The sequence below is a fragment of the Chiloscyllium plagiosum genome, unplaced genomic scaffold (assembly GCF_037043375.1).
Source record: "Chiloscyllium plagiosum isolate Xiang-an unplaced genomic scaffold, Cpla_swu_hap1 HiC_scaffold_4, whole genome shotgun sequence".
Classification (NCBI taxonomy): domain Eukaryota; kingdom Metazoa; phylum Chordata; class Chondrichthyes; order Orectolobiformes; family Hemiscylliidae; genus Chiloscyllium; species Chiloscyllium plagiosum.
The window spans coordinates 60,575,666-60,600,518 of NW_028270142.1; the positions used below are offsets into that span (position 1 = coordinate 60,575,666).

Below are 24,853 nucleotides of genomic sequence, written 5' to 3' on the forward strand. Positions count from 1 at the left end.
ACATGGATACAAATCCCATTGTAGCAACTGTGGAATTTAAATGTTACTGCAATCAATAAATTTAATTAATCAATTACCCTGAAATGAAAGAATAGCTCCACAATGACATTTATGAAACTATCATGGGTTGTTATTTATATAAAAGAAAAACATCTTGTTCACAAATGCCTGATCTGGCCAACATGGTCCATGGCTATATGATTGTCAACTGTCCTTTTGAAATGACTTAGTAAACTATTTGGTTGTGACAGTTAGGGTGGGCACTGATTAATGGCCTTGTCATGGGAAATGGACATCACTAGCAGCATTTTTTAAAAAAAAAACCAGGTACAGCATGAAAACTGAAGAAAAGGATTGGATTAATGGTCACAACAAGTGGATGTTTTGGATGGAAGGCTCCTTGGTTTTCTTTTTGAAAAAACATATCTATTCAAAGATAATTTTTGGAGCCAGTGACACTTGAACCCAAGCCTTTTCCTTCAGAGGAAGATAAACTTTTACTACATCACAACAGCCCTAAGTCTTCAATGTAATTTTTACATCCTGAAGTTCTCTTACACAAAACAAACTTTTTTTCCGTCACCAAATCACCTGTGGTATTTTTCCCTCTTGCTGATCTTCTCCAATAACAGATGATCTAACCAACACCCCTTAACTTTCAATGGTGTTACTCTTGTTGGATCCCTCATTATCAACATCTTTGGGGTTACCACTAATCAGCAATTCAACTGAACTCATCACATAAACAGTGGCCAGAAGAGCAGTTGAGAGGCTAGGAATACTGAAGTGGGTAACTCACCATCTGATTCCCCAAAGTGTGTTCACCATCTAGAAAGCACAAGTCAGGAGTGTGATTGAATACTCCCCATTTGTCTGGATGGCAACAACTGTCCAGAAGCTTTTCACATCCAAGACAAAGCTCCACACTTGGTAGTCACCACATCCACAAGAAACCACTCTCTCCTCCACTGATGTTCAGTAGCAGCAGTGTGTACTATCTACAAGATGCACTATAGAAACTCACCAAAAATCCTTAGAAAATACCTTCCAAACCCATGACCACCACTATCTAGTAGGACAAGGATGGTAGATGCATGGGAATACCACCACCTGCAAGTTCCTCTCTAAGCCACTCACTATCCTGACTTGGCAATATATTGCTGTTCCTTCACTTGTTGCTGGGTCAAAATCCTAGAATTCCCTCCCTAAGGGCATTGTGGGTCAACCTACAGCATGTGGACTGCAGCCCTCAACAGGGAGACTCCAGACTTCAGACTTCAGCAGCAACCCAGTGCATCTTGTTCCAGAGTGAATCAGCATCTTGGATTTTTGTAACAAAACCAGGAGGAGGAATCAAAGGTACTAGCTGATACCACCATGTGGAGGCAACCAGTTGGTTTATGACCAGTACTTGGCCCTTGTAAGAGACCACTTGGAATAGTCCTGTCCAGCAGGCCAGGTGAGCTGAGACTTTGGCCTCCAGAAAGTTTGGCCCACTAAATCCTGGTAGAAGACTGCCTGGCACTTGCATATCCTCCCCAGGTCAGCTGGGTTGGTGAATGTGAGGATATGTCATTGGCATAGGGCTGGCTCTTTTGGCCTATGTCCAGACAGCCATCTCCACAAGAGGCACAGGAAAGGCCCTACACAAAGGGAATACATCCAACTGGACAAGGGGCAACCTTAACGCACCCCTTTCCCAAAGTAACATGGATACAGTGACATGTTAAGTTTAATCAGACACCCTGGTGGTGTATAGATGCCAGGCTTAGGCAATGACTGCATCTCAAACCTGAATGCCTGGAGTCCTAAGTAGAGACTCATGATTGACCCTGCTCAATGCCTTGTCCTGATTTGAGGGACAAGACAACGCATTCCTGACCAGCCCTTTGGGAAAAGTGGATCAGATCTGGACTAGATCGATGCTGTCATGCATCCTCTTGGCCTGGGACATGTACAACTGGTCAGGATGGCTCATGTCATCCAGCACAGATCCAAGGCAGGATGACAAAACCCTGGCAAAAATCTCTTCATTCATGCTGAAGAGAGAGACCAGATGCCAGTTTTCTGGACAGCAGAATGACGACCATCCCACGTCAAGAAAAGGGATAGCTCTCTGGCCTCCAAATATTCCTAGGACATGCCAGAACATTCTGAGGAACTCCAGTCTTTCTGACCAGCCCCAGGGACTTGCCTCTCTAAAGTGGCAGGAGCAAAGAGCATCCTGTTGGTGCTCCCACAGAAGGAATTGGATCCGTGACCCCTCAGAAGCACATCAGGTCCCAACAAGCTACAATTCCCTGTGCACTCCCTTCCTGTCATTTTACACACCTCACACAGCTGGGTCCATATCAGTCTGACTAAGACATGACTCCACGTTGAGCAGTTCTTTCTCTCGACCCCCTTGTGTGCTCCTAACAGAAGATGCAACCGTGAGTCTTATCCATTTCCCACCACTGCCTCCAAGGAGGGGAAGCCCTCCAGCTTCCTTCTGCAGCTGGCCCTGAATTGACCAGATTGAGTCCTGAAACTACTAGTCCTGCAGAGGCAGGTTATTAGGATGGAGATTTTGCCGGACTTCCCATCAGGTTGAAGCATTTATCCAGATCTCTCCACCTACTTCTCACTGCTAGATCAGGCTAGATACTGCCTTGGTCCTGCTCTTCAAGGATGAAGTTAAACTTTATAAGGGAATAAGGTTTTTTGTTGTTTAGTCTTTTCACTAAATCCACTGTACAAATGTTGTACAAATGAGTCCCAAATGTTGTATTTGTCAAATTTTGCTTTGCTATCATGATTCTAAAGAAACAAACCAGCTACTAAATATTATGTTCTTGCTTTTGCAGTTGGTGAGGATCCTGTTATATCTGTCAGTGAAATATTCACCACTTTATTAAAGAATGCACAACAGGTAGGAAATTATTTTAACTTTTCCAGTCCTGAATTAACATTGTAAATGAAAAAAATTGTGCTAACTATATACATTGTACTTAATATGGTTTTATTAAAAGGATTCTCTCCCATTTCCACATTATCCAAGAAACAAACCTTTGCAATAATCACCTTGCAATCATATTTTTTTAAACAAACAGCTGTAACCTGATCTTCGCTCAGATATTAGAGTATGAAAGACCTTGGAGATTGTTTTGCAACACGCATCCTACATGCTAATGCACTTTAGTTCCAGTGTTTTTTTTTCCCATTGGATAGCTTCAGATGTTGTGCATCAAATCCTTGGTATGTGCAAGGAAAATATTATTACAAAGTGAGGAAGATGCTTATTAATTAACTTGGGGTGAGGAAAGAATCAGTAGTCGCATGGGAAAAATTGGATTGATTAAGAAGAGTCAGCATGAATTTCTAAAGGGGAAGTCTTTATCTAACTTTTGTACTTTTTGAAAAGATAACAGAAAGGATTGATGAGGGTACTGCTTTTGATTTGGTTCAGAAAGCATTTGGTACAGTCCCTCAGAACAGACTTATGAGGAAACTTGTAGGTTATGGTGTCAAAGGAACAGTAGCAACATGGATACAAATTTTATTCAGTGACAAAACAGAGTAATGGTCAATAGATTTTTTTTTGGGCTGGAGGAGGTTCGGAGTGAAGTTTCCCAGGGATTGGTATTGGGATCCTTGCTTTTACTGACATATTTTCATGACCTGGATCTTCATGTGCAGGGGGTAATTAAGGTTTACAGATGATCCTAAACTTGGAAGAATTGTATACTGTGAGGAGAATAGTGTGGAACATCCAAATCGACATTGTCAGGACTGGGCAGAGAGGTGACAGATGAAATTCAATGCAGAGAATCGTGAGATGATGCATTTTGATCAGAAAAATGTTGAGTGACAAAATAAAAAGGGGGTACAATTCTAAAGAGAGACCTAGGTGTATACATTCACAGATCATTGAAGGTGGTGGGACAGGTGGAGAGAACAGCAAATATAGTGTGTTCTTGGCTTTATAAAAGAGACATAGTACAAGAGAAGGGAGGTGATATTGAACTTGGACAAGAAACCTCTAAGAGCTCAGCTGGATTACTGTGTAGTTTTAAGTGCCACAAGATCGGAAAGTTGTGAATGTGGTGGAGAGATTGCAGAAGGGGATTACAAGAATAGTTCCAGAAGAGAGAAACTTCAGTTATAAGGATAGAATGAAGAAGTTGAAATTGTTTTCCATGGAGAGGAGAAAGCTGAGAGGCCATCTCATTTAAGGGTTTTCAAAATCATGAGCAGGCTTCATAGAACATGTAGGGTGACATTGTTCTACTTGTAAAATAAATAAGAACAAGAGGGCATAGATTTAAAAGCATGTGCAAATGAAAAATAGGTGATGTGAGAAAAAACATTTTCATACAATGAGTAGCTAGAGCGTGGCATGCAGTTCCTGATTGAGGCATTTGAGGCATTCAATGGGCATTGTATGATTATTTTGGTGAGTAATGGTTTGCAGATATGTTGTGAAAAGGTAGGAGATTGATAAGAGGAGGTGCAGTCACAATGGGCCAAATAGCTTCCTTCTGCACCTTAATTTTTCAATAATTCTGCATTTCACCTGATCTCTCGATGCCAAATCCCGACTGGAAAGATCACGTCACGCCAGGCAGGGTTAACGTCATTTTAAACACTAGACACAGTCCAACAATGCTTTTTGTCTCTAACAGTCAGACTAATGCAGAGAATATAGGGTTACTTGGCTTATCCTGATGCCATACAGAAGAAATTTTTAAAGGAATGAGTTTTATATGGCTTCAGAGTGCTCTGGAGGCAAAAAAAAACAAATTATGCAGTTACATTCTTTTAAGTAATGTAACACAGAAACCTATATAATGTGGTGATGCCTCATGCATTCCCAATGTGATGAATGATTTGACTGGGAGGACTAGGTTATGTGTTGTTTTGTTTGGGTTTCTCATTGAATAGCATTGTGTTGTATCATGCGGGGGCTGAGTATTCTAATTATCTGATTCATTTTTGTGTGCCCACAATTTTAAACTGCTATGATTTATGAAATCATTAGGCATACATTAAATAAAGATTTGCATTATATTTCTGCAGTAAGACTTGCAACACTCACACAGTAACTTAACTAATTAACTGACCATGTAATGAGAAGGGGGACTGCTTTAAAACACACAAGTAACTGATTATTTACTCCTTCCTGGTTTGTAGACTTTAGAATACCTTCAGGCAGTATTGGTATTGAGTTCACAGCCAGTCCCAAAGTAATTATTGCTTAAGGATGAGCACTTCCTATATTCAGAAATGCAATACAGTACTGTAAAGAATCCTTAGATTTAAATGGCTGTTTCTGAGGCTTGGATACTTCACAATTCATAGCCTCAAAACTGATGAGAAATTTTCTTAATTTTTCTGCCTTGTCCCAAACTTTGTTCAGAAAAAATGTAATGATTTGATTGCCCTGACTGGACTCACCTGAGGGTTCTACTTGGACTTTTGTTGCTCAGTTTTGTCTTTGTGCATATACTAACCAAACTACTTGGTTAGCATAATGGCAGCAATGTAAGTTAATAGTTCTAGACATTGCGATCACGTATTGAATAATTTTAGGATCTAGATACGGTTTTCATGTAAAATGGATAAAAGGATTTTGTATTTATTAGGGAGTATTGTACAATTACAACCACCTTTTAATTCCCAGAATCTATGGGGACACTAAGAGGTACAGTTAGTAAGCTTGCAGATGACGCCAAAATTGGAGGTGTAGTGGACAGCGAAGAGGATTACCTCAGATTACAACAAGATCTGGACCCAATGGACTGAGAAGTAGCAAATAGAGTTTAATTCCGATAAATACGAGGTGCTGCATTTTGGGAAAGCAAATCTTAGCAGGACTTATACACTTAATGGTAAGGTCCTAGGGAGTGTTGCTGAACAAAGAGACCTTGGAGTGCAGGTTCATAGCAGGTAGATAGGATAGTAAAGAAGGTGTTTGGTATGCTTTCGTTTATTGGTCAGAGTATTGAGTACAGGAGTTGGGAGGTCATGTTGCAGCTGTACAGGACATTGGTTGGGCCACTGTTGAAATATTGCATGCGATTCTGGTCTCCTTCCTATTGGAAAGATGTTGTGAACTTTGAAAGGGTTCAGAAAAGATTTACAAGGATGTTGCCAGGGTTGGAGGATTTGAGCTATAGGGAGAGGCTGAACAGGCTGGGGCTGTTTTCACTGGAGCGTCGGAGGTTGATGGGTGTCTTTATTGAGGTTTACAAAATCATGAGGGGCATGGATAGGTAAATAGATAAAGTCTTTTCCCTGGAGTGGGGAAGTCCAGAACGAGAGGGCATAGGTTTAGGGTGAGAGGTGAAAGATAAAAGACCTACAGGGCAACTTTTTCACACAGAGGGTGGTACGTGTATGGAATGAGCTGCCAGAGGAAGTGGTGGAGGCTGGTACAATTGCAACATTTAAGAGGCATTTTAATGGGTATATGAATAGGAAGTGTTTGGAGGGTTATGGGCTGGGTGCTGGCAGGTGGGACTAGATTGGGTTGGGATATCATGGTCGGCATGGACAGGTTGGACCGAAGGGTCAGTTTCCAAGCTGTACATCTCTGACTATGACTATGACTAATGAGTAGTGGTGTTGCATACTAACATAATGGACTAGACACAACATTCAAAGAAGGGCAGAAATCATTAAAGAGAAAAGAGACTTGAATGAGGTGAAAGGGCGAGGAGCATTGACTATAGTAAGAATGTGGCTTATCACTTTTTCTTGTGGGGAGTTAAGCATTAGCAGTCAATGTTGACTATGTCAGCAATGCAAATCAAATTTATATTTCAAGTTTGCTGACCACACAACTAGGTCGGAGTGTAAGCCATGTAGAGGATGGCTTAGGGTGATTTAGACAAGTTGAATGAATTACGAAATATGTGGCAGATACAGTATAATATGGGCAAATGTGAAGTCATCTACTTTTGGTATGTCAACCAGAGTAGCAGAGTGTTATTTTTTATACGATGAGTGACAAATATTGATATACAATGGGATCTGGGGATCCTTGTAAACTGATCACTGAAAGCAAGCAGACTGGTAGATTTACGAAGTTTGGGAGAAAGTATTTGGAATGCTTTTGTAGGTTACATAGAAACACGGAAACATAGAAAATAGAAGGTGAAATACATCATTCTGCGTTGCAAGTCTGAACCACTATTAGTTATGATCATGGCTGAGCATCCAACTTCTCCCACATATCCTTGTGATCCATTTAGCCCCAAATGCTATATTCAATTTCTTCTTGAAATCATACAATGGCTGTTTGTTGTGATAATGACTTTCACAGGTTCACCACTGTGTCTGGGTGAAGAAATTTTCTGTATCCTTTGACTGTGGCCCCTGGGTCAGGAATACCCTTCACTGAAACCATCCTTTCTGTATCTACCCTGTCTGGTCCTGTTAGAATTTTATACGTTTCAATGGGATTCCTCCTCATTCTTCTGAACTCCAGCAAATATAATCCTAATTGATTTAACCTCTCAGATGTCAAAACTGCTATTCCCAGAAATCAGTCTGCAATTTGCTGCACTCCCTTTGGAACAAGAACATCCCTTCGCTGAGAAGGAGACCAAAACTGCAAGCAATATTTCAGGTGTGGTCTCGCCTCCCTGCTCCTGTGCTCAAATCCAGCCACTATGAAGTTGAAAATCACACAACACCAGGTTATAGTCCAACAGGTTTAATTGGAAGCACTAGCTTTTGGAGCGCCGCTCCTTCATCAGGTGGTTGTGGATGAAGGAGCGGCACTCTGAAATAGTGCTTCCAATTAAACCTGTTGGATTTTAACCTGGTGTTGTGTGATTTTCAACTTTGTACACCCCAGTCCAACACTGGCATCTCCAAATCCTGTCACTATGAAGGCCCGCATATCATTTGCTGTCTTGACTACCTGCTGTACCTGCATGCTTACCTGCAGTTACAAGGAAACCTAAGTCCTGTTACATGTTTTCCCCCTCCCCTTCTCAATTTATTGCCATTCATCTAATAATCTGCCTCCTTGTTTTTGCTCCCAAAGTACAAATCTCTCACTTATCCACTTTACACTACATTTGACTTGCATTTGTTCACTTGTTCCGCTAGTCCAAATTACACTGAAACATCATTGCATTGTCCTCATAACTCATCCTCCCACATGACTTTATCATCTGAAAATTTGGAGATATTACATTTATTTCCCACATCTAAATTATTAACATATTGTAAATAGTTGGGGGTCCTAGCACTGGTCCGTGTGCTGCCCCACTAGTCACTGCCTGCCATTCAGAAAAAGACTCATTATTTATATTTCTGTTCTCCTGTCGGCCAACAAGTTCAATACCTATCTCAACAATACACTGTCCCCAATTCCATGTACTCTAACTTTACATGCTAACCTCTTATGTGGAACCATGTCAAAAGCCCTTCTGAAAGTTTAAATAAACAACATCCACTGGCTCCTTCTCATCAAGTCTGAGTCATATCTTCAAAGAAGTCCAGTAGATTTGTCAAGCATAATTTCCCTTTTGTTAATCCATGCTACCTCTGTATGTTCCTGGTCACTGGTTTCCTAGTGCTCTGCTATTACATCTTTTATTATAGACTCCAGCATTTTTCCCACTACTGAAGTCTGACTCACCGATCTGTAATTCCAATTTTTCTCTTTTTCCCTTAAATAGAGTCGTACTAGCTACTCTCCAGTTTGTAGAAATGTTTCCAGAGCCTATAGACCCTTAGGAGATGACCACTAATGAATCCACTATTTCTAGGACCACTTAAGTACTCTGGGATGTGAATTATCAGGCCCTGAGTATTTATCAGCCTTCAATCCCATCAATTTCCCCATGCCACTTACCTACCAATATTGATTTCTTCCAGTTCCTTCCTCTCACTATTTCTTATGTTCCCCAATATGTTTGGTGTGTTATTTGTTTCCTCCCTTGTAAACACAGAACCAAGATATGTATTTAGTTAGTCAGCCATTTCTTTGCTCCAATTATAAATTCCCCCATTTCTGACTGGAAAGGATCTGCATCTGTCATCACCAATCTTCTTCTCTTCACATACAAACTGGCTGCACAAGTTTCTATAGGTATGTTCCTGCAAGCTTACTCTTGTACACTATTTTCCCTTTATTAATTAATCCCTTTGTCCTCCTTTTGCTGAATTGTAAACTGCTACTATTCATAGAATTTCGTAAAATTCCACCAAATCCACACCGACCCTCCAAAGAGCATAGTCTACCTACCCCATTTTGCACTGCTAGCCCACCTGTCCCAGGCCAATCCACCTAACCTGCACACCTTTGGACTGTGGGAGGTATGTTGTTTTCTGGCCAATTTGTGTCTTTTCCTGGGATCAAATACTATATCTAATTTCCCTTGTAAGCCATGGCTTGGCCAGCTTTTCCTGTTTTATTTCTGCACCAGACAGGAATGAACAATTCTTGTAGTTCTGTCATATGCTCCCCTTGAATTTTTGTAATTGCCTTTCCACTGTAATTCCCATTAAGGAACATTAGCATAAGAACTAACTATTATAACCAAATTGGTCTTTATTTCTAGAGGGTCTGATTACAGAAGCAAGGAAGTTTTACTCCAGCTGTACAGGGTCTTGATGAGACCACACCTAGAGTAGTTTATGTAGTTTTCGTCTCCTTACCTCAGTAAAGGTATAATTGCCATTAGTGGAATTACTAGGAGAAAGTGAGGACTGCAGATGCTGGAGATCAGACCTTAAAAATGTGTTGCTGGAAAAGTGCAGCAGGTCAGGCAGCATCAAAGGAACAGGAGAATCGACGTTTAGGGCATAAATTACTGCAAAGATTGACCAGACTGATTCCTAGACTTGCTTCTCTGCACTGGACCTCTAGCCAACATCACTTGGGAACCACAATGGCTGCCATGCTCCTCACGATGCCATCACTGCTGCTGCCTCACATGGAACAGAAACCCTGACATAATCTGGACAGATTATAAGAAGTACAGAAACATATATAAAGCTTAACCTGATTTTAAGGGTAAAAAGTCCCTTTTTCTTTTTTTTAAAAAAACTATTTTCTAATCAACCTGACCAGAGATGTTATTACACATCATGGAAAAGGTGGGACTTGAACCTGGGCCTCCTGGCTCAAAAGTTGGGATACTACTGCACCAGCCCCCTTAAAAGGACCCCTTAGTATCAGATGTTATTTCAATCAGCTGAATAATAACTGATTACTTTATTGAGTATTTGTTTGTTTGAAATTCATTTGCAGTTGGTCATGTTGCGTCTGGCTATTGATTCTCCTTTAAAACTTGTTTTGGGCTATGTGTAGACAGCCAAGAGAAATAGCCAACCATACAACCCATTAAGCCGATGCTACTGTATTTATCTCCAGCAGACACCAAATGTGAAGGCTTGTAATTTACTTATTCCAATAACTAATAATTATTTTCTCTCTCAATCTAAGTGGACGTAAAACATTTCAGTGCAAATCCTGCTTCCTATATATTCAACATTAGATGGAAATATATAATACAATAGTCAGTTATAATAATTAAAGAAATACCACTGAGCCGTTTCTTTTCATTATTTTTCCTTGTAGGAAACTTTTAAAATTTGTGCACGGGCTATTCTCTTGGAGATTCTTCTTGCAGATGGGAAAAAGCTTCTGATTGACACCCACACAACTCACTCAGCAGAGCGGATGTTGGAGGTAAATTTTCTTATTGAACTCTGTTAGCCTCCAACTCAAAGCAGTGCATATTGTTCTAACAGAAGAGGTCAAGCAATTGTTTGACATAGTCTCATGACTGTTTTATATTGCACAACAAATGCCCATATTCTCTCTGGTCCCTATTAAGGGAGTACTGTATTTAAGATGAAAAGTTGAATTGAAGCCCTGCTGTGCTATTGCAATGATGTGAAAGATCTTTTGACTAGACTTTTGTGAAGAGCAGGGAATGATAACTCCCAAAGTCCTGGCTAATAGTTATTATTCAACCAGCATTAGTGAAGCACATTATCTGATCATTGTTTATGGAACATTTACATTTAATAAAAAAAATGTAAAATCCAAACGGACGACATTCAGCCCATCATGTCTGTTATGCTGAAAAGAAAAAGCTATCAGTCAAATCTAATTTTTAAGTTCTTGTTCTAAAGCCTTGCAAGTTATAGTACTTAGAATTACTCCAGGTAGTTTTCAAGTAGTAAATTTTTAATCCCCACTACTACTTCCTGAAAACATTCTTCTCAACTGTCCTTCAATCTGCCCATGAATTTCTCAGACTGTGCCTACTCTTAATTGACATCACTATCAATGGGAATAGCTCCTTATCCACTATATCTGGGTGCCTCATCAGTTTATACACTTTAATTAAATCTTACCCTTCTTTGTTTCAAAGGAAGGAAAATGTGATATATCTAATCTTTTCCCTCGAGTTAACATTTCTTTAGTCTGTCTTGTTAGATCAATTAGAGTCTCTCTTGTTGGAGATGGTCATTGCTTGGCATGAAGATTATTTACCACTTATTCCAAACTGGTCTGGTGGTCAGCTCTTCCTGCTTGTGGGTATGAATTGCTTCAGTACCTGAGCAGTTGTTAATTGTAATAAGACTGCACAATTATCAATGAACTTTTGAATTAAGAACAGAATTTTGGAGACACTCAGCAGGTCTGGCAGCAACTGTAGAGAGAGAAACAGATAACATTTCAAGCCCGATGTGACCCTTCAACAAAACTGAAGCTCTTATGATGAAGGGAAAGTAATTAATGAAACAGATAAAGGAACCGCAAGATGCTGATCTGAAGAATAGTAATGTCATGTGATTGAGATAATTGACTTTCATCAATCACAACCACTTTCCACAGGAGAAGTTTACCCATTATAGCTGTACTTCGGGAGGACATGCCTGGGAATATGCCCAGGCAAGTTATTTGGGTGGAACTGAGAAATAAGAAAGGGATGATCACATCATTGGGATTATACTATAGACGTCCCAACAGTCAGTGGGAAATTGAGAAACGAATTTAGATTTAGATCTAAAGAAATCTCAGTTATCTGTAAGAATAAAAGGGTGGTAATGGTGGGGTTTTTAACTTGCCAAACATAGATTGGGACTGCCATAATGTTAAGTGTGTACAAGACAATTTTCTGATTCAGTATGTGGATGTACCTACTAGAAAAGGTGCAAAGCTTGACCTACTCTTGAGAAATAAGACAGGGCAACTAACTGAGGTGTCAGTGGGGGAGCACTTTGGGGCCAGCAACCGTATTTCTATTAGTTTTAAAATAGTGATGGAAAAGGATAGACTGGATCTAAAAGTTGAAGTTCAATTTTTGACAGTAATAGGCAAAACTCTCAAAAATTGATTGGGTGCAGATGTTCGCAGGTAATGAGATGGCTGGAAAATGGGGAGCCTTCAAAAATGAGATAACAAGAGTTCAGAGACAGTATATTCCTTTTAGGGTGAAAAGAAAGGCTGATAGCTATAGGGAATGCTAGCTGACGAGAGAAATTGAGGTTTTGGTCAAGAAAAAGAAGGAAGCATATATCTGGTATTCAAAGTTTGTGAGAAGATTTGTCGCTCGGTGCTCGTTGTTGTGGTTCTGTTCGCCGAGCTGGGAATTTGTGTTGCAGACGTTTTGTCCCCTGTCTAGGTGACATCCTCAGTGCTTGGGAGCCTCCTGTGAAGCGCTTCTGTGATCTTTCCTCCGGCATTTGTAGTGGTTTGAATCTGTCGCTTCCGGTTGTCAGTTCCAGCTGTCCGTTGCAGTGGTCGGTATATTGGGTCCAGATCGATGTACTTATTGACTTGAATCTGTGGATGAGTGCCATGCCTCTAGGAATTCCCTGGCTGTTCTGTTTGGCTTGTCCTATAATAGTAGTGTTGTCCCAGTCGAATTCATGTTGCTTGTCATCTGCGTGTGTGGCTACTAAGGATAGCTGGTCGTGTCGTTTCGTGGCTAGTTGGTGTTCATGGATGCGGATCGTTAGCTGTCTTCCTGTTTGTCCTATGTAGTGTTTTGTGCAGTCCTTGCATGGGATTTTGTACACTACATTGGTTTTGCTCATGCTGGATATTGGGTCTTTCGTTCTGGTGAGTTGTCTGAGAGTGGCTGTTGGTTTGTGTGCTGTTATGAGTCCGACTGGTCGCAGTAGTCTGGCTGTCAGTTCAGAAATGCTCTTGATGTATGGTAGTGTGGCTAGTCCTTTGGGTTGTGGCATGTCCTCGTTGCCTTTCCCTTAGGCATCTGCGCGGGTATCTGTTTTTGACGAATACGTTGTAGAGATGGTGTTCTTCCTCTTTTTGCAGTTCTGGTGTACTGCAGTGTGTTGTGGCCCTTTTGAATAGTGTCTTGATGGAACTTCTTTTGTGTGTTGGGCTGGTTGCTTTCGTAGTTCAGGACTTGGTCTGTGTGTATGGCCTTCCTGTATACCTTTGTGGTGAATTCTCGGCTAGGTATTCTCTGTACCATCACATCTAGGAATGGGAGTCGGTTGTCCTTTTCTTCCTCTCTCGTGAATCAGATTCCTGTGAGTGTAGCGTTGATGGTCAGGTGTGTGTTCTCTATTTCTGTGTTTTTAATTATTACAAAGGTGTCATCTACATATCTGACCCAGAGTTTGGGTTGAATTTGCGGTAAGACTGTTTGTTCTAAGCAGAAGCGGTAATGCAAAGATATGAGTCCAGAGATGGGTGAGCCCATGGGTGTGCCGTTGATTTGTTCATATATTTGATTGTTGAATGTGAAGTGTGTTGAGAGGCACAGGTCCAGTAGTTTTAGTATGCCTTCTTTGTTGATAGGTTCAACATCCTGTTGTCTGTTCTGTATATCCAGCAGGTTGGCTATTGTTTCTCTGGCTAGGGTTTTGTCGATTAGAAGTGAACAGTGCCGTTACATCAAATGAGACCATGGTTTCTTCCATATCTATGTGTATATTTCTGATGCCCAAGAATTCCTGTGTTGATTGTATTGAGTGTCTGGATCCATTGACCTAAAGTGCACAAACCAGACATCCCACTCAGACCCATAGTATCACTACCAGGGACACCATCACACAAACTGGCTAAAGAACTACAGCAGAAACTGAAACACCTGATCAGCGGATCCAGACACTCTATACAATCAACACAGGAATTCTTGGACATCATCAGGAAATACACATAGACATGGAAGAAACCATGGTCTCATTCGATGTAACGGTACTGTTCACCTCTAATCGACAAAACCCTAGCCAGAGAAACAATAGCCAACCTGCTGGACATGCATGGATCTGGATTAGTGGTGCTGGAAGAGCACAGCAGTTCAGGCAGCATTCGAGGACAGGCAAAATCGACGTTTCGGGCAAAAGCCCTTCATCAGGAATAAAGACAGAGAGCCTGAAGCGTGGTGAGATAAGCTAGAGGAGGGTGGGGGTGGGGAGAGAGTAGCATAGAGTACAATAGGTCAGTGGGGGAGGAGATGAAGGTGATAGGTCAGGGAGGAGAGGGTGGAGTGATAGGTGGAAAAGGAGCTGGGCAGGTCGGACAAGTCCGGACAAGACAAGGGGATAGTGTTGAGCTGGAGGTTAGAAACTAGGATGAGGTGGGGGAAGGGGAAATGAGGAAACTGTTGAAATCCACATTGATGCCCTGGGGTTGAAGTGTTCCGAGGCGGAAGATGAGGCGTTCTTCCTCCATGCGTCTGGTGGTGAGGGAGCGGCGGTGGAGGAGGCCCAGCACCTCCATATCCTCGGCAGAGTGGGAGGGGGAGTTGAAATGTTGGGCCACGGGGCGGTTTGGTTGATTGGTGCGGGTGTCTTGGAGATGTACCCTAAAGCGCTCTGCTAGGAGGCGCCCAGTCTCTCCGATGTAGAGGAGACCGCATCGGGAGCAACGGATACAATAAATGATATTAGTGGATGTGCAGGTAAAACTTTGGATATGGAAGGCTCCTTTAGGGCCTTGGATAGAGGTGAGGGAGGAGGCGTGGGCACAGGTTTTACAGTTCCTGCGATGGCAGGGGTAAGTGCCAGGATGGGAGGGTGGGTCGTAGGGGGGCGTGGACCTGACCAGGTAGTCATGGAGGGAACAGTCTTTGCGGAAGGCGGAGAGGGGTGGGGAGGGAAATATATCCCTGGTGGTGGGGTCTGTTTGGAGGTGGCGGAAATGTCGGCGGATGATTTGGTTTATGCGAAGGTTGGTAGGGTGGAAGGTGAGCACCAGGGGCGTTCTGTCCTTATTGCGGTTGGAGGGGTTGGGTCTGAGGGCGGAGGTGCGGGATGTGGACGAGATGCGTTGGAGGGCATCTTTAACCACATGGGAAGGGAAATTGCGGTCTCTAAAGAAGGAGGCCATCTGGTGTGTTCTATGGTGGAACTGGTCCTCCTGGGAGCAGATACGGCAGAGGCGGAGGAATTGGGAATACGGGATGGTATTTTTGCAAGAGATAGGGTGGGAGGAGGTGTAATCCAGGTAGCTGTGGGAGTCAGTGGGTTTGTAGAAAATGTCAGTGTCAAGTCGGTCGTCACTGATGGAGATGGAGAGGTCCAGGAAGGGGAGGGAGTTGTCAGAGATGGTTCAGGTAAATTTAAGGTCAGGGTGGAATGTGTTGGTGAAGTTGATGAATTGCTCAACCTCTTCGCGGGAGCACGAGGTGGCACCAATGCAGTCATCAATGTAGCGGAGGAAGAGGTGAGGAGTGGTGCCGGTGTAATTACGGAAGATCAACTGTTCTGGATTACACCTCCTCCCACCCTATCTCTTGCAAAAATACCATCCCATATTCCCAATTCCTCCGCCTCCGCCGTATCTGCTCCCAGGAGGACCAGTTCCACCATAGAACACACCAGATGGCCTCCTTCTTTAGAGACCGCAATTTCCCTTCCCACGTGGTTAAAGTTGCCCTCCAATGCATCTCGTCCACATCCCGCACCTCCGCCCTCAGACCCAACCCCTCCAACCGCAACAAGGACAGAACGCCCCTGGTGCTCACCTTCCACCCTACCAACCTTCGCATAAACCAAATCATCCGCTGACATTTCCGCCACCTCCAAACAGACCCCACCACCAGGGATATATTTCCCTCCCCATCCCTCTCCGCCTTCCGCAAAGACCGTTCCCTCCGTGACTACCTGGTCAAGGTCCACGCCCCCCCTACGACCCACCCTCCCATCCTGGCACTTTCCCCTGGCACTTTCCCCTGCCACTGCAGGAACTGTAAAACCTGTACCCACACCTCCTCCCTCACCTCTATCCAAGGCCCTAAAGGAGCCTTCCATATCCATCAAAGTTTTACCTGCACATCCACTAATATCATTTATTGTATCCGTTGCTCCCGATGCGGTCTCCTCTACATTGGGGAGACTGGGCGCCTCCTAGCAGAGCGCTTTAGGGAACATCTCCGAGACACCCGCATCAATCAACTAAACCGCCCCGTGGCCCAACATTTCAACTCCCCCTCCCACTCTGCCGAGGATATGGAGGTGCTGGGCCTCCTCCACCGCCGCTCCCTCACCACCAGACGCATGGAGGAAGAACGCCTCATCTTCCGCCTTGGAACATTTCAACCCCAGGGCATCAATGTGGACTTCAACAGCTTCCTCATTTCCCCTTCCCCCACCTCATCCTAGTTTCTAACCTCCAGCTCAACACTGTCCCCTTGTCTTGTCCGGACTTGTCCGACCTGCCCAGCTCCTTTTCCACCTATCCACTCCACCCTCTCCTCCCTGACCTATCACCTTCATCTCCTCCCCCACTGACCTATTGTACTCTATGCTACTCTCTCCCCACCCCCACCCTCCTCTAGCTTATCTCTCCACGCTTCAGGCTCTCTGTATTTATTCCTGATGAAGGGCTTTTGCCCGAAACGTCGATTTTGCCTGTCCTCGAATGCTGCCTGAACTGCTGTGCTCTTCCAGCACCACTAATCCAGAATCTGGTTCCCAGCATCTGCAGTCATTGTTTTTACCCTGCTGGACATACAGAACAGACAACAGGATGTTGAACCTACCAACAAAGACGGCATACTCAAACTACTGGACCTGTGCCTCTCAACACACTTCACATTCAACAACCAAATATATGAACAAATCAACGGCACACCCATGGACTCACCCATCTCTGGACTCATAGCAGAAGCGGTAATGCAAAGATTAGAACAAACAGTCTAACCGCAAATTCAACCCAAACTCTGGGTCAGATATGTAGATGACACCTTTATAATAATTAAAAACACAGAAATAGAGAACACACACCTGACCATCAACGCCACACTCACAGGAATCCGATTCACTAGAGAGGAAGAAAAGGACAACCAACTTCCAATCCTTGACGTGATGGTACAGAGAATACCTAGCCGAGAATTCACCACAAAGGTATACAGGAAGGCCATACACACAGACCAAGTCCTGAACTACGAAAGCAACCAGCCCAACACACAAAAGAAGTTGCATCAAGACACTATTCAAAAGGGCCACAACACACTGCAGTACACCAGAACTGCAAAAAGAAGAAGAAGAACACCACCTCTACAATGTATTCACCAAAAACGGATACCCGCGCAATTTCATCAACAGATGCCTAAGGGAAAGACATGCTGCAACCCAAAGGACTAGCCACACTACCATACATCAAGTGCATTTTTGAACTGACAGCCAGACTACTGCGACCACTAGGACTCTCAACAGCACACAAACCAACAGCCACTCTCCGACAACTCACCAGAACGAAGGACCCAATACCCAGCATGAGCAAAACGAATGTAGTGTACAAAATCCCATGCAAGGACTGCACAAAACACTACATAGGACAAACAGGAAGACCGCTAACGATCCGCATCAATGAACACCAACTAGCCACGAAACGACACGACCAGCTATCCTTAGTAGCCACACACTCAGATGACAAGCAACATGAATTCGATTGGGACAACACTACTATTATAGGACAAGCCAAACAGAACAGCCAGGGAATTCCTAGAGGCATGGCACTCATCCACAGATTCAAATCAATAAGCACATCAATCTGGACCCAATATACCGACCACTGCAACGGACAGCTGGAACTGACAACCGGAAGCGGCAGATTCAAACCACTACAAATGCCGGAGGAAAGATCACAGAAGCACTTCGCAGTAGGCTCCCAAGCGCTGAGGATGTCACCTAGACAGGGGACGAAACGTCTGCAACACAAATTCCCAGCTCAGCCAACAGAACCACAGCATATATCTGGTATAGACAGCAGAGATCAAGTGAATCCTTAGAGTATAACGCCAGTAGGAGTATACTTAAGGAAATCAGAAGGGGAAAAGGTCATCATGAAATAGCTTTGGCAAATAGGATTTAGGAGAACGCAACGGGATTTTATAAACATTAAGGACAAAAAGGTAACTCTAGAGAGAATGGGACTCCTCAAGGATTAGCAAGGCAGCCTATGTGTGGATCTTTAGGAGATTGTGGAGATACTAAATTCGTATTTTACATCCATCTTTACTGTGGAGAAGGATATGGAAGATACAGAATGTGGGAAAATAGATGGTGACACCTTGAAAAATGTCCATATTTTGGAGGTGTAGTGGACAGCGAAGACAGTTACGTCCAATTACAACTGGATCTTGATCAAATGGGCCAGTTGGTTGAGGAGTGGCAGATGTAGTTTAGGTAAATGTGAGGTGCTGCACTTTTTTGAAAGGCAAATCGAGGCAGGATTTGTATATTTAATGGTAAGGTCATGGGGAGTTTTGCTGAACAGAGAGACCTTGGAGTGCAGGTTCATATTTCCTCTCAAGGAGATAGGATAGTGGAGATGGCATTTGTATACTTTCCATTATTGGTCAGAGCATTGAGTATGGGAGATGGGAGGTCATGTTGCAGCTGTATAGGCCACTTTTGGAATATTGCATGCAGTTTTGGTCTCCCTGCTATAGGAAGGATGTTGTAAAACTTGAAAGGGTTCTAAAAGATTTACAAGGACATTTGCGTGGATTGGAGGATTTGAGCTATAGCGTGAGGCTGAAAGGGCTGGGGCTATTTTCCCTGAAGAGTTGGAGGCTGAGAGGTGACTTTAGAGAGGTTTATAAAATTATGATGGGCGTGGATGGGGTAAATAGATAAGGTCTTTTCCATGGGGTGGGAATGTCCAGAACTAGAGGGCATAGATTTACAGCGAGAGGGGAAAGATTTAAAAAGGGACCATAGGGGCAATTTTTTTTTTTTCAGATGTTGGTGCGTGTATAGAATGAGCTGCCAGAGGAGACCTGTACAATTACAAGATTTAAAAGGCATCTGGATAGGTACATGAATAGGAAGAGATTTTAGAGGGATACGGGCCAAGTGCTGGTAAATGGGACTATGTTAAGTTAGGATACTTATTTTCATGCTGTACAGCTCTGACTCTGACCAACTTCAGTTTTGCTACAGCTCCTTGATGCCTTACTCCGTTAAGTGCAGTCTTTGTGTCAATGACAGTCATTCTCATCTCATCTCATCTTTGTAATTCAGCTCTTTTGCCCCTGTTTGGGCAAAGGTTGTAGTGAGACCTGAAACAGAGTGGTACACTCCGAACCCAAGGTTAGGGAGCAATGAGCAGGTATTAGTCCCTATGTGCCATTTGATAATACTGTTATAGAGACCGAGAGATGTACAGCACAGAAACAGTCCCTTCAGTCCAACTCGTTCATGCTAACCAGATATCTCAGCCTAATCTAGTCCCATTTGCCAACACTTGGCCCATATTCCTCTAAACCCTTCCTATTCATATACCCATACAGATGCCTTTTTAAATGTTGCAATTGTACCAGCTTCTACCATTTCCTCTGGTAGCTCATTCCATACACACACCACTCACTGCATGAAAAAGTTGCCCCTTAGGTCTTTTTTTTTATTTTGTTTTATATCTTTTTCTCCCTCACCCTAAACCTATGCCCTCTAATTCTGGACTCCTCACCCCAAGGAAAATACTTTGTCTATTTATTTTATCCATAACCCTCATGATTTTATAAGCCTCTATAAGGTCACTCCTCAGCCTCTGACACTCCAAGGAAAACAGCCCCAGACTATTCAGTCTCTCACTGTAGCTCAAATCTTCCAATCCTGGCAACATCCTTGTAAACCTTTTTCTGAACCCTTTCAAGTTTCACATCATCCTTTCAATAGGAAGGAGACTAAAATTGCATGCAATATTCCAACAGTGGCCTAACCAATGTCCTGTACAGTCACAACATAACCTCCCAACTCCTGTAATCAATACTCTGACCAATAAAGGAAAACATACCAAACACCTTCACTATCTTATCTACCTGCAACTCCACTTTCAAGGAGCTATGAACCTGCACTCCTAGGTCTTTGTTCAGCAACACTCCCTTGGACCTTATCATTCAGTGTACAATTCCTGCTAAGATCTGATTTCCCAAAAATGCAGCACCTCACATTTATCTAAATTAAGCTCCATCTGCCACTCCTCAGCCCACTGACCCATCTGATCAAGACCCCATTGTAATCTGAGGTAAACTTCTTCGCTGTCCGCTACACCTCCAATTTTGTTGCCATCTGCAAACTAACTTACTATACCTCCTGTGTTCACATCCAAATCAGTTATATAAATTACAAAAAGTAGTGGATCCAGCACTGATCCTTGTGGCACTCCACTGGTCACAGGCCTATACAATCTATCCCACCTAGAAGGACTAGGGGTGCAGGGCACATGGAAAAAACCATGCAAGTTCATCTTTTTAAATTGCAGACCATCCTGAGTTCAAACTATCACCATTCCTTTACAGTCTGGATCAAAATGCTAGAATTCCCTTCTTAACAGCATTGTGGGTGTATCTGAAACAGACGAATGGCAGCAGTTCAAATGGTTGGTTCAGCACCACCTTCTTGGGCAATTAAAGATGGGAAATAAATGCAGGCTTTGCTAGGGAAGCTGAAATCTGATGAAAGAAAATAAGAGGACCTCCATGTGCTCTCATTTCATGTCTCTGCTAATAAAGGAAAGGTATTCTATGTGGGTTGTTCTTCACCTTTTTAACAAGCTTTCCAGCTTCCTTCAGAGTACACACTCAAAAGGTCCTTTTTGATCTACATCCTTAATTGCCCGTGAACTAAGTGGACCATTGGGCATTTCATAGATAACCACATGGCTGTGGGCCTTGAGTTACATGTGGTCCAAATCAGAAAAGGTTGGCAGATTTCCTTCTCTAAAGTCAAATGCAATGCATCTGTCACCATGGTTCTATAAATCATGCCAATTAATGTGCTAGAGTTCTTTTGAAGATGTAACTAGCACAGAGGATAATGGGGGGATCCTGCAGACTTAATGTCTGGACTTTCAGCAGGCATTTGATAAGGTGCTGTACAAAGTGCTAATACACAGACTAAGATTCCAGCAAAACTCAAATCAATGGGTATGATGGGGCAAACTCTCCAGCGGTTAGAGTCATAACTGACACTTAGGAAGATGGTCATAGTTGGTGGAAGTCAGACATCCCTGCTCCAGGACATCTTCACAGGAGTTCTTCAGGGCAGTGTCTTTGGTCCAACCATCTTCAGCTGATTCTTCAATGACCTTCCCTTCATCCTCCGGTCAGAAGTGGGAAGGTTCACCAGTGATTGCACAAATATTCAGCACCATTCACAACTCCTCAGATACTGAATCAAGTTCAAATGCAACAAGATCTGGACAATATCCAGGCCTGAGCTGATATGATGGTCATAGCCACTTGATTGAGAACAATCTCACCATCTCGCCACTTAGCACTCAACGGTGTTACCATCACTGAATTCCCCCCACTATAAACATGCTGGGGTTATAATCGACCAAAAACTCGATTGGACTCGCCACAGAAACAGTGGCTACAATGTCAGTTCAGAAGCTAGGAATACTGTGGCAAGTTGCTCTTCTCCTGATGACTCCAAGCCTGTCTATCATCTACAAGGCTCAAGTCAGGAGTGTGATGGAGTACTCCCCCCTTGCCTGGATGCGTGCAGCCCCAACAACACACTAGAAGCTTGACATCATCCAGGTCAAAGCAGCCTGCTTGATTGGCACTATACTCTTAAACATCCACCAATGCTTAGCAGCAGTAGTGTATACTATCTACAAGATGCATTGCAGAAATTCACCAAAGATCCTCCGACCCACCTTCAAAACCCACGGCCATATCAATCTACAAGGATAAGAGCAGTAGATAAATGGGAACACCACCACCTTCAAGTTCTCCAGGCCACTCACCATCCTGACTTGGAAATATAATCCAGTTCCTTCACTGTCACTGGATCAAAATCCTGGAATTCCATCCATAATGGCATTGTGGGTCAACCTACAGCAGGCGGACTGCAGTGATTCAAGAAGGCAGTTCACCACCACCTTTAAAGGCAACTAGGGATGGGCAATAAATGCCAGCCAGCCAGTGATGCCCATATACCACAAATGAATGGGAAAATGAATTGCATGGGATAAAGGGTTAAAAATTAACTTTTGATAAAGGATTGGCTAATTAACAAAGCAGAGGGTGGGGATAAATGGGTCTTTTTTTGGTTGGTATTCCACCAGTTACCACTTGCCAATGTGTTCAGTCTTTCTGCCCCAGCTATTTATGTTCTATATGAATGACTTGGATGCAGAGATAGAAGGTACAATAGCCAAATTTGCAAGCAATGTAAAAAAGGCAGAAAAGTAAATTGTAATGAAGAAATAAGTTTACAACTCAATCTGGATAGGTTAGGTGAATGAATGGGCAAAAGTTTGGCAGTTTACGTTTCATGTAGATAAGTGAGAGGTTCTCTATTTCATTGGAGGAATAGAAAGTCAACTTATCTAAATGAACATAAACTAGAGAATGCTTCAGTGCAGAGGGATCTGGGTGGCCTTGTACATGAATCACAGGAAACTAGTATGCAGGTCCGGAAGGCAAATGTAATTTTGGCATTTATTGCTAAAGGAATAGAGTATAAAAATAGCAAAGTGTTGCTAAATCTGTACAAGATAAGACCCCACCTGGAATATTATGTATGACTTTGGTCCCCTGCTTGAGGCAGTTCACAGGAGGTTCACTTGATTAATTCCAGAGATTAAAGATTTCTCTTACAAAGAGAGAATGAGCAGTTTAGGCCTGAAAACTCGAGTTTAGAAGAAAACTGAGATATTATTGACTGTATTAAGATGTTAAAGGGGATTAACAAAGTAGATGTAGAGCAAATGTTTTCCTTTTGTGGGGCAATATAGACTTTTAGAATGAGCAGAAATTACTGATCTGAAAGAGTTGCAAATCTGTGGAATTCAATATCTGAGTGCATTTGAGGCCAGGACACGGAATAAATTTTGAGGAGATAGACAGATTTTTACTTCGTAATGGATTGAAGGGTTATGGGGAATGGGCAGGAATGTAGATTTGAGATGGAGATGAGATCAGCGTAATCACATGGAACAGTAGAGCAGGCTTGAGAGGCTGAATTGTCCACTCCTGATCCTAGTTCGTGTCATTTATATTCCGAGTATTAGCCAGAGCTGCCTCGATTACTAGCGCAGTGGCAATATTACAATGCCACCATATCCCTTTGTTTATGCCTACTTGCATTTTTGGAAGGTGTATATTTAGGTGAATAAATGGAATTTAGCTATCAATTGTCCTGTTTTAAATTAATATTCTGAAATAAACAATGATTTTCAACTTCATTACAAGATCTATCAACAGTTCAATTATTTAAGTGAGACATTCTTTTTAAAAAAGCACATGTTCAGCTCCTAGTGGAGAAGCAAAAATGTGGGTAAAGCTGCTATCTAAGGAAGTGGAGCTGTGCCACACAAATCTGGTATAGCTGACCTATGTAGTGGCAGAAATTGGGCTGCTTCAGTAGGCCTTGGAGTCTCTTGATAAGGTGCAGACAGCAGTTCTGGAATTATCCTGATTGTGTAGTGCCAGGGAGGAGGAGAGGGAGGGCAAGTTGAAATAATTTACTGCAAGAAAAGCATCTTGGTTTCTTCATTAAGCAAATATTCTTTGGCATTTAATGGATATGAACTTTTCTAGTCAGGCTGCCCCAGTGGGATTTAATGTAATGTGAAGAAACAAAATGATTGTTTTATTTCGGAGCTGTGGGTGGACAGGTGTCCTATGCATTAGATAATTTCTGTCTGTCAAGCTCTTGTCTTATTGCTCTGGCAAATTCCAATTCTGATCTTTGAGGTAGCAAAGTACCTTTTGGGATAGGGAGTGAGATTTCAGCGGTATGATAATGGCATAATCCAAAGGCTCTGATAATGCTCTGGGGACATGGGTTCAAATCCTATAATGGTAGCTGATAGAATTGAATTAAATCAATATATTGTAACCAGAATTTGAATCCTAGAATCTCTAGTGTGTGGAAGCAGGTCATTTGGTCCATTGAGTCAACACCAACCCTCTGAAGAGCATTCCACCCTCCTACCTTATCTCTGTAACCCTGCATTTCCATGGCTGATCCACTTAACCTGTGCATCATTGGACTGTGGGAGGAAACAAGACACAAAGAAACCCATTCAGACATGGGGAGAACATGCAAACTCCAGCCAATCGAACCCAGGTCCCTAGCACTGTTTGAGTAGAATATCCCTTATTGTCACCTTTTATTGCTAACCACTGAACGACCATGTGACTCACTGAAAATTAGTCGACCATGAAAATACTATCAATTGAAGTTTAAAACCCATCAGGTTCACTAATGTCCTTTTTAGGGAAGGAAGTTTGCTAAACCCTGTCTAGGTTCACAGTAATGCAGTTGCCCAATAGCTGCCCTCTGTAAAGGCCTAAAAAGCTGCATAGTTCACAGACACTTAAGGATGGACATCAAATACCGGACTAGCCAGCAATGCCTACGTCCTATGAAAAAGAATACATCACATCAAAGGTTA

The 24,853-nt window shown here is 42.7% G+C and overlaps 1 protein-coding gene across 3 annotated transcripts in view; it reads left to right on the top strand.

Moving 5' to 3' along the window:
• The window catches only part of LOC122549487 (sorting nexin-31-like), a 128,110-nt gene that overhangs the window by 27,988 nt on the left and 75,269 nt on the right, over window positions 1-24,853 (top strand). For all 3 annotated transcript variants that reach the window (XM_087986285.1, XM_087986284.1, XM_087986286.1), the window contains exons 4-5: window positions 2,847-2,911; window positions 10,583-10,693. In XM_087986285.1, coding sequence (XP_087842411.1) covers window positions 2,847-2,911; window positions 10,583-10,693 — 176 coding nt within the window. The remainder of the gene's footprint in view (window positions 1-2,846; window positions 2,912-10,582; window positions 10,694-24,853) is intronic.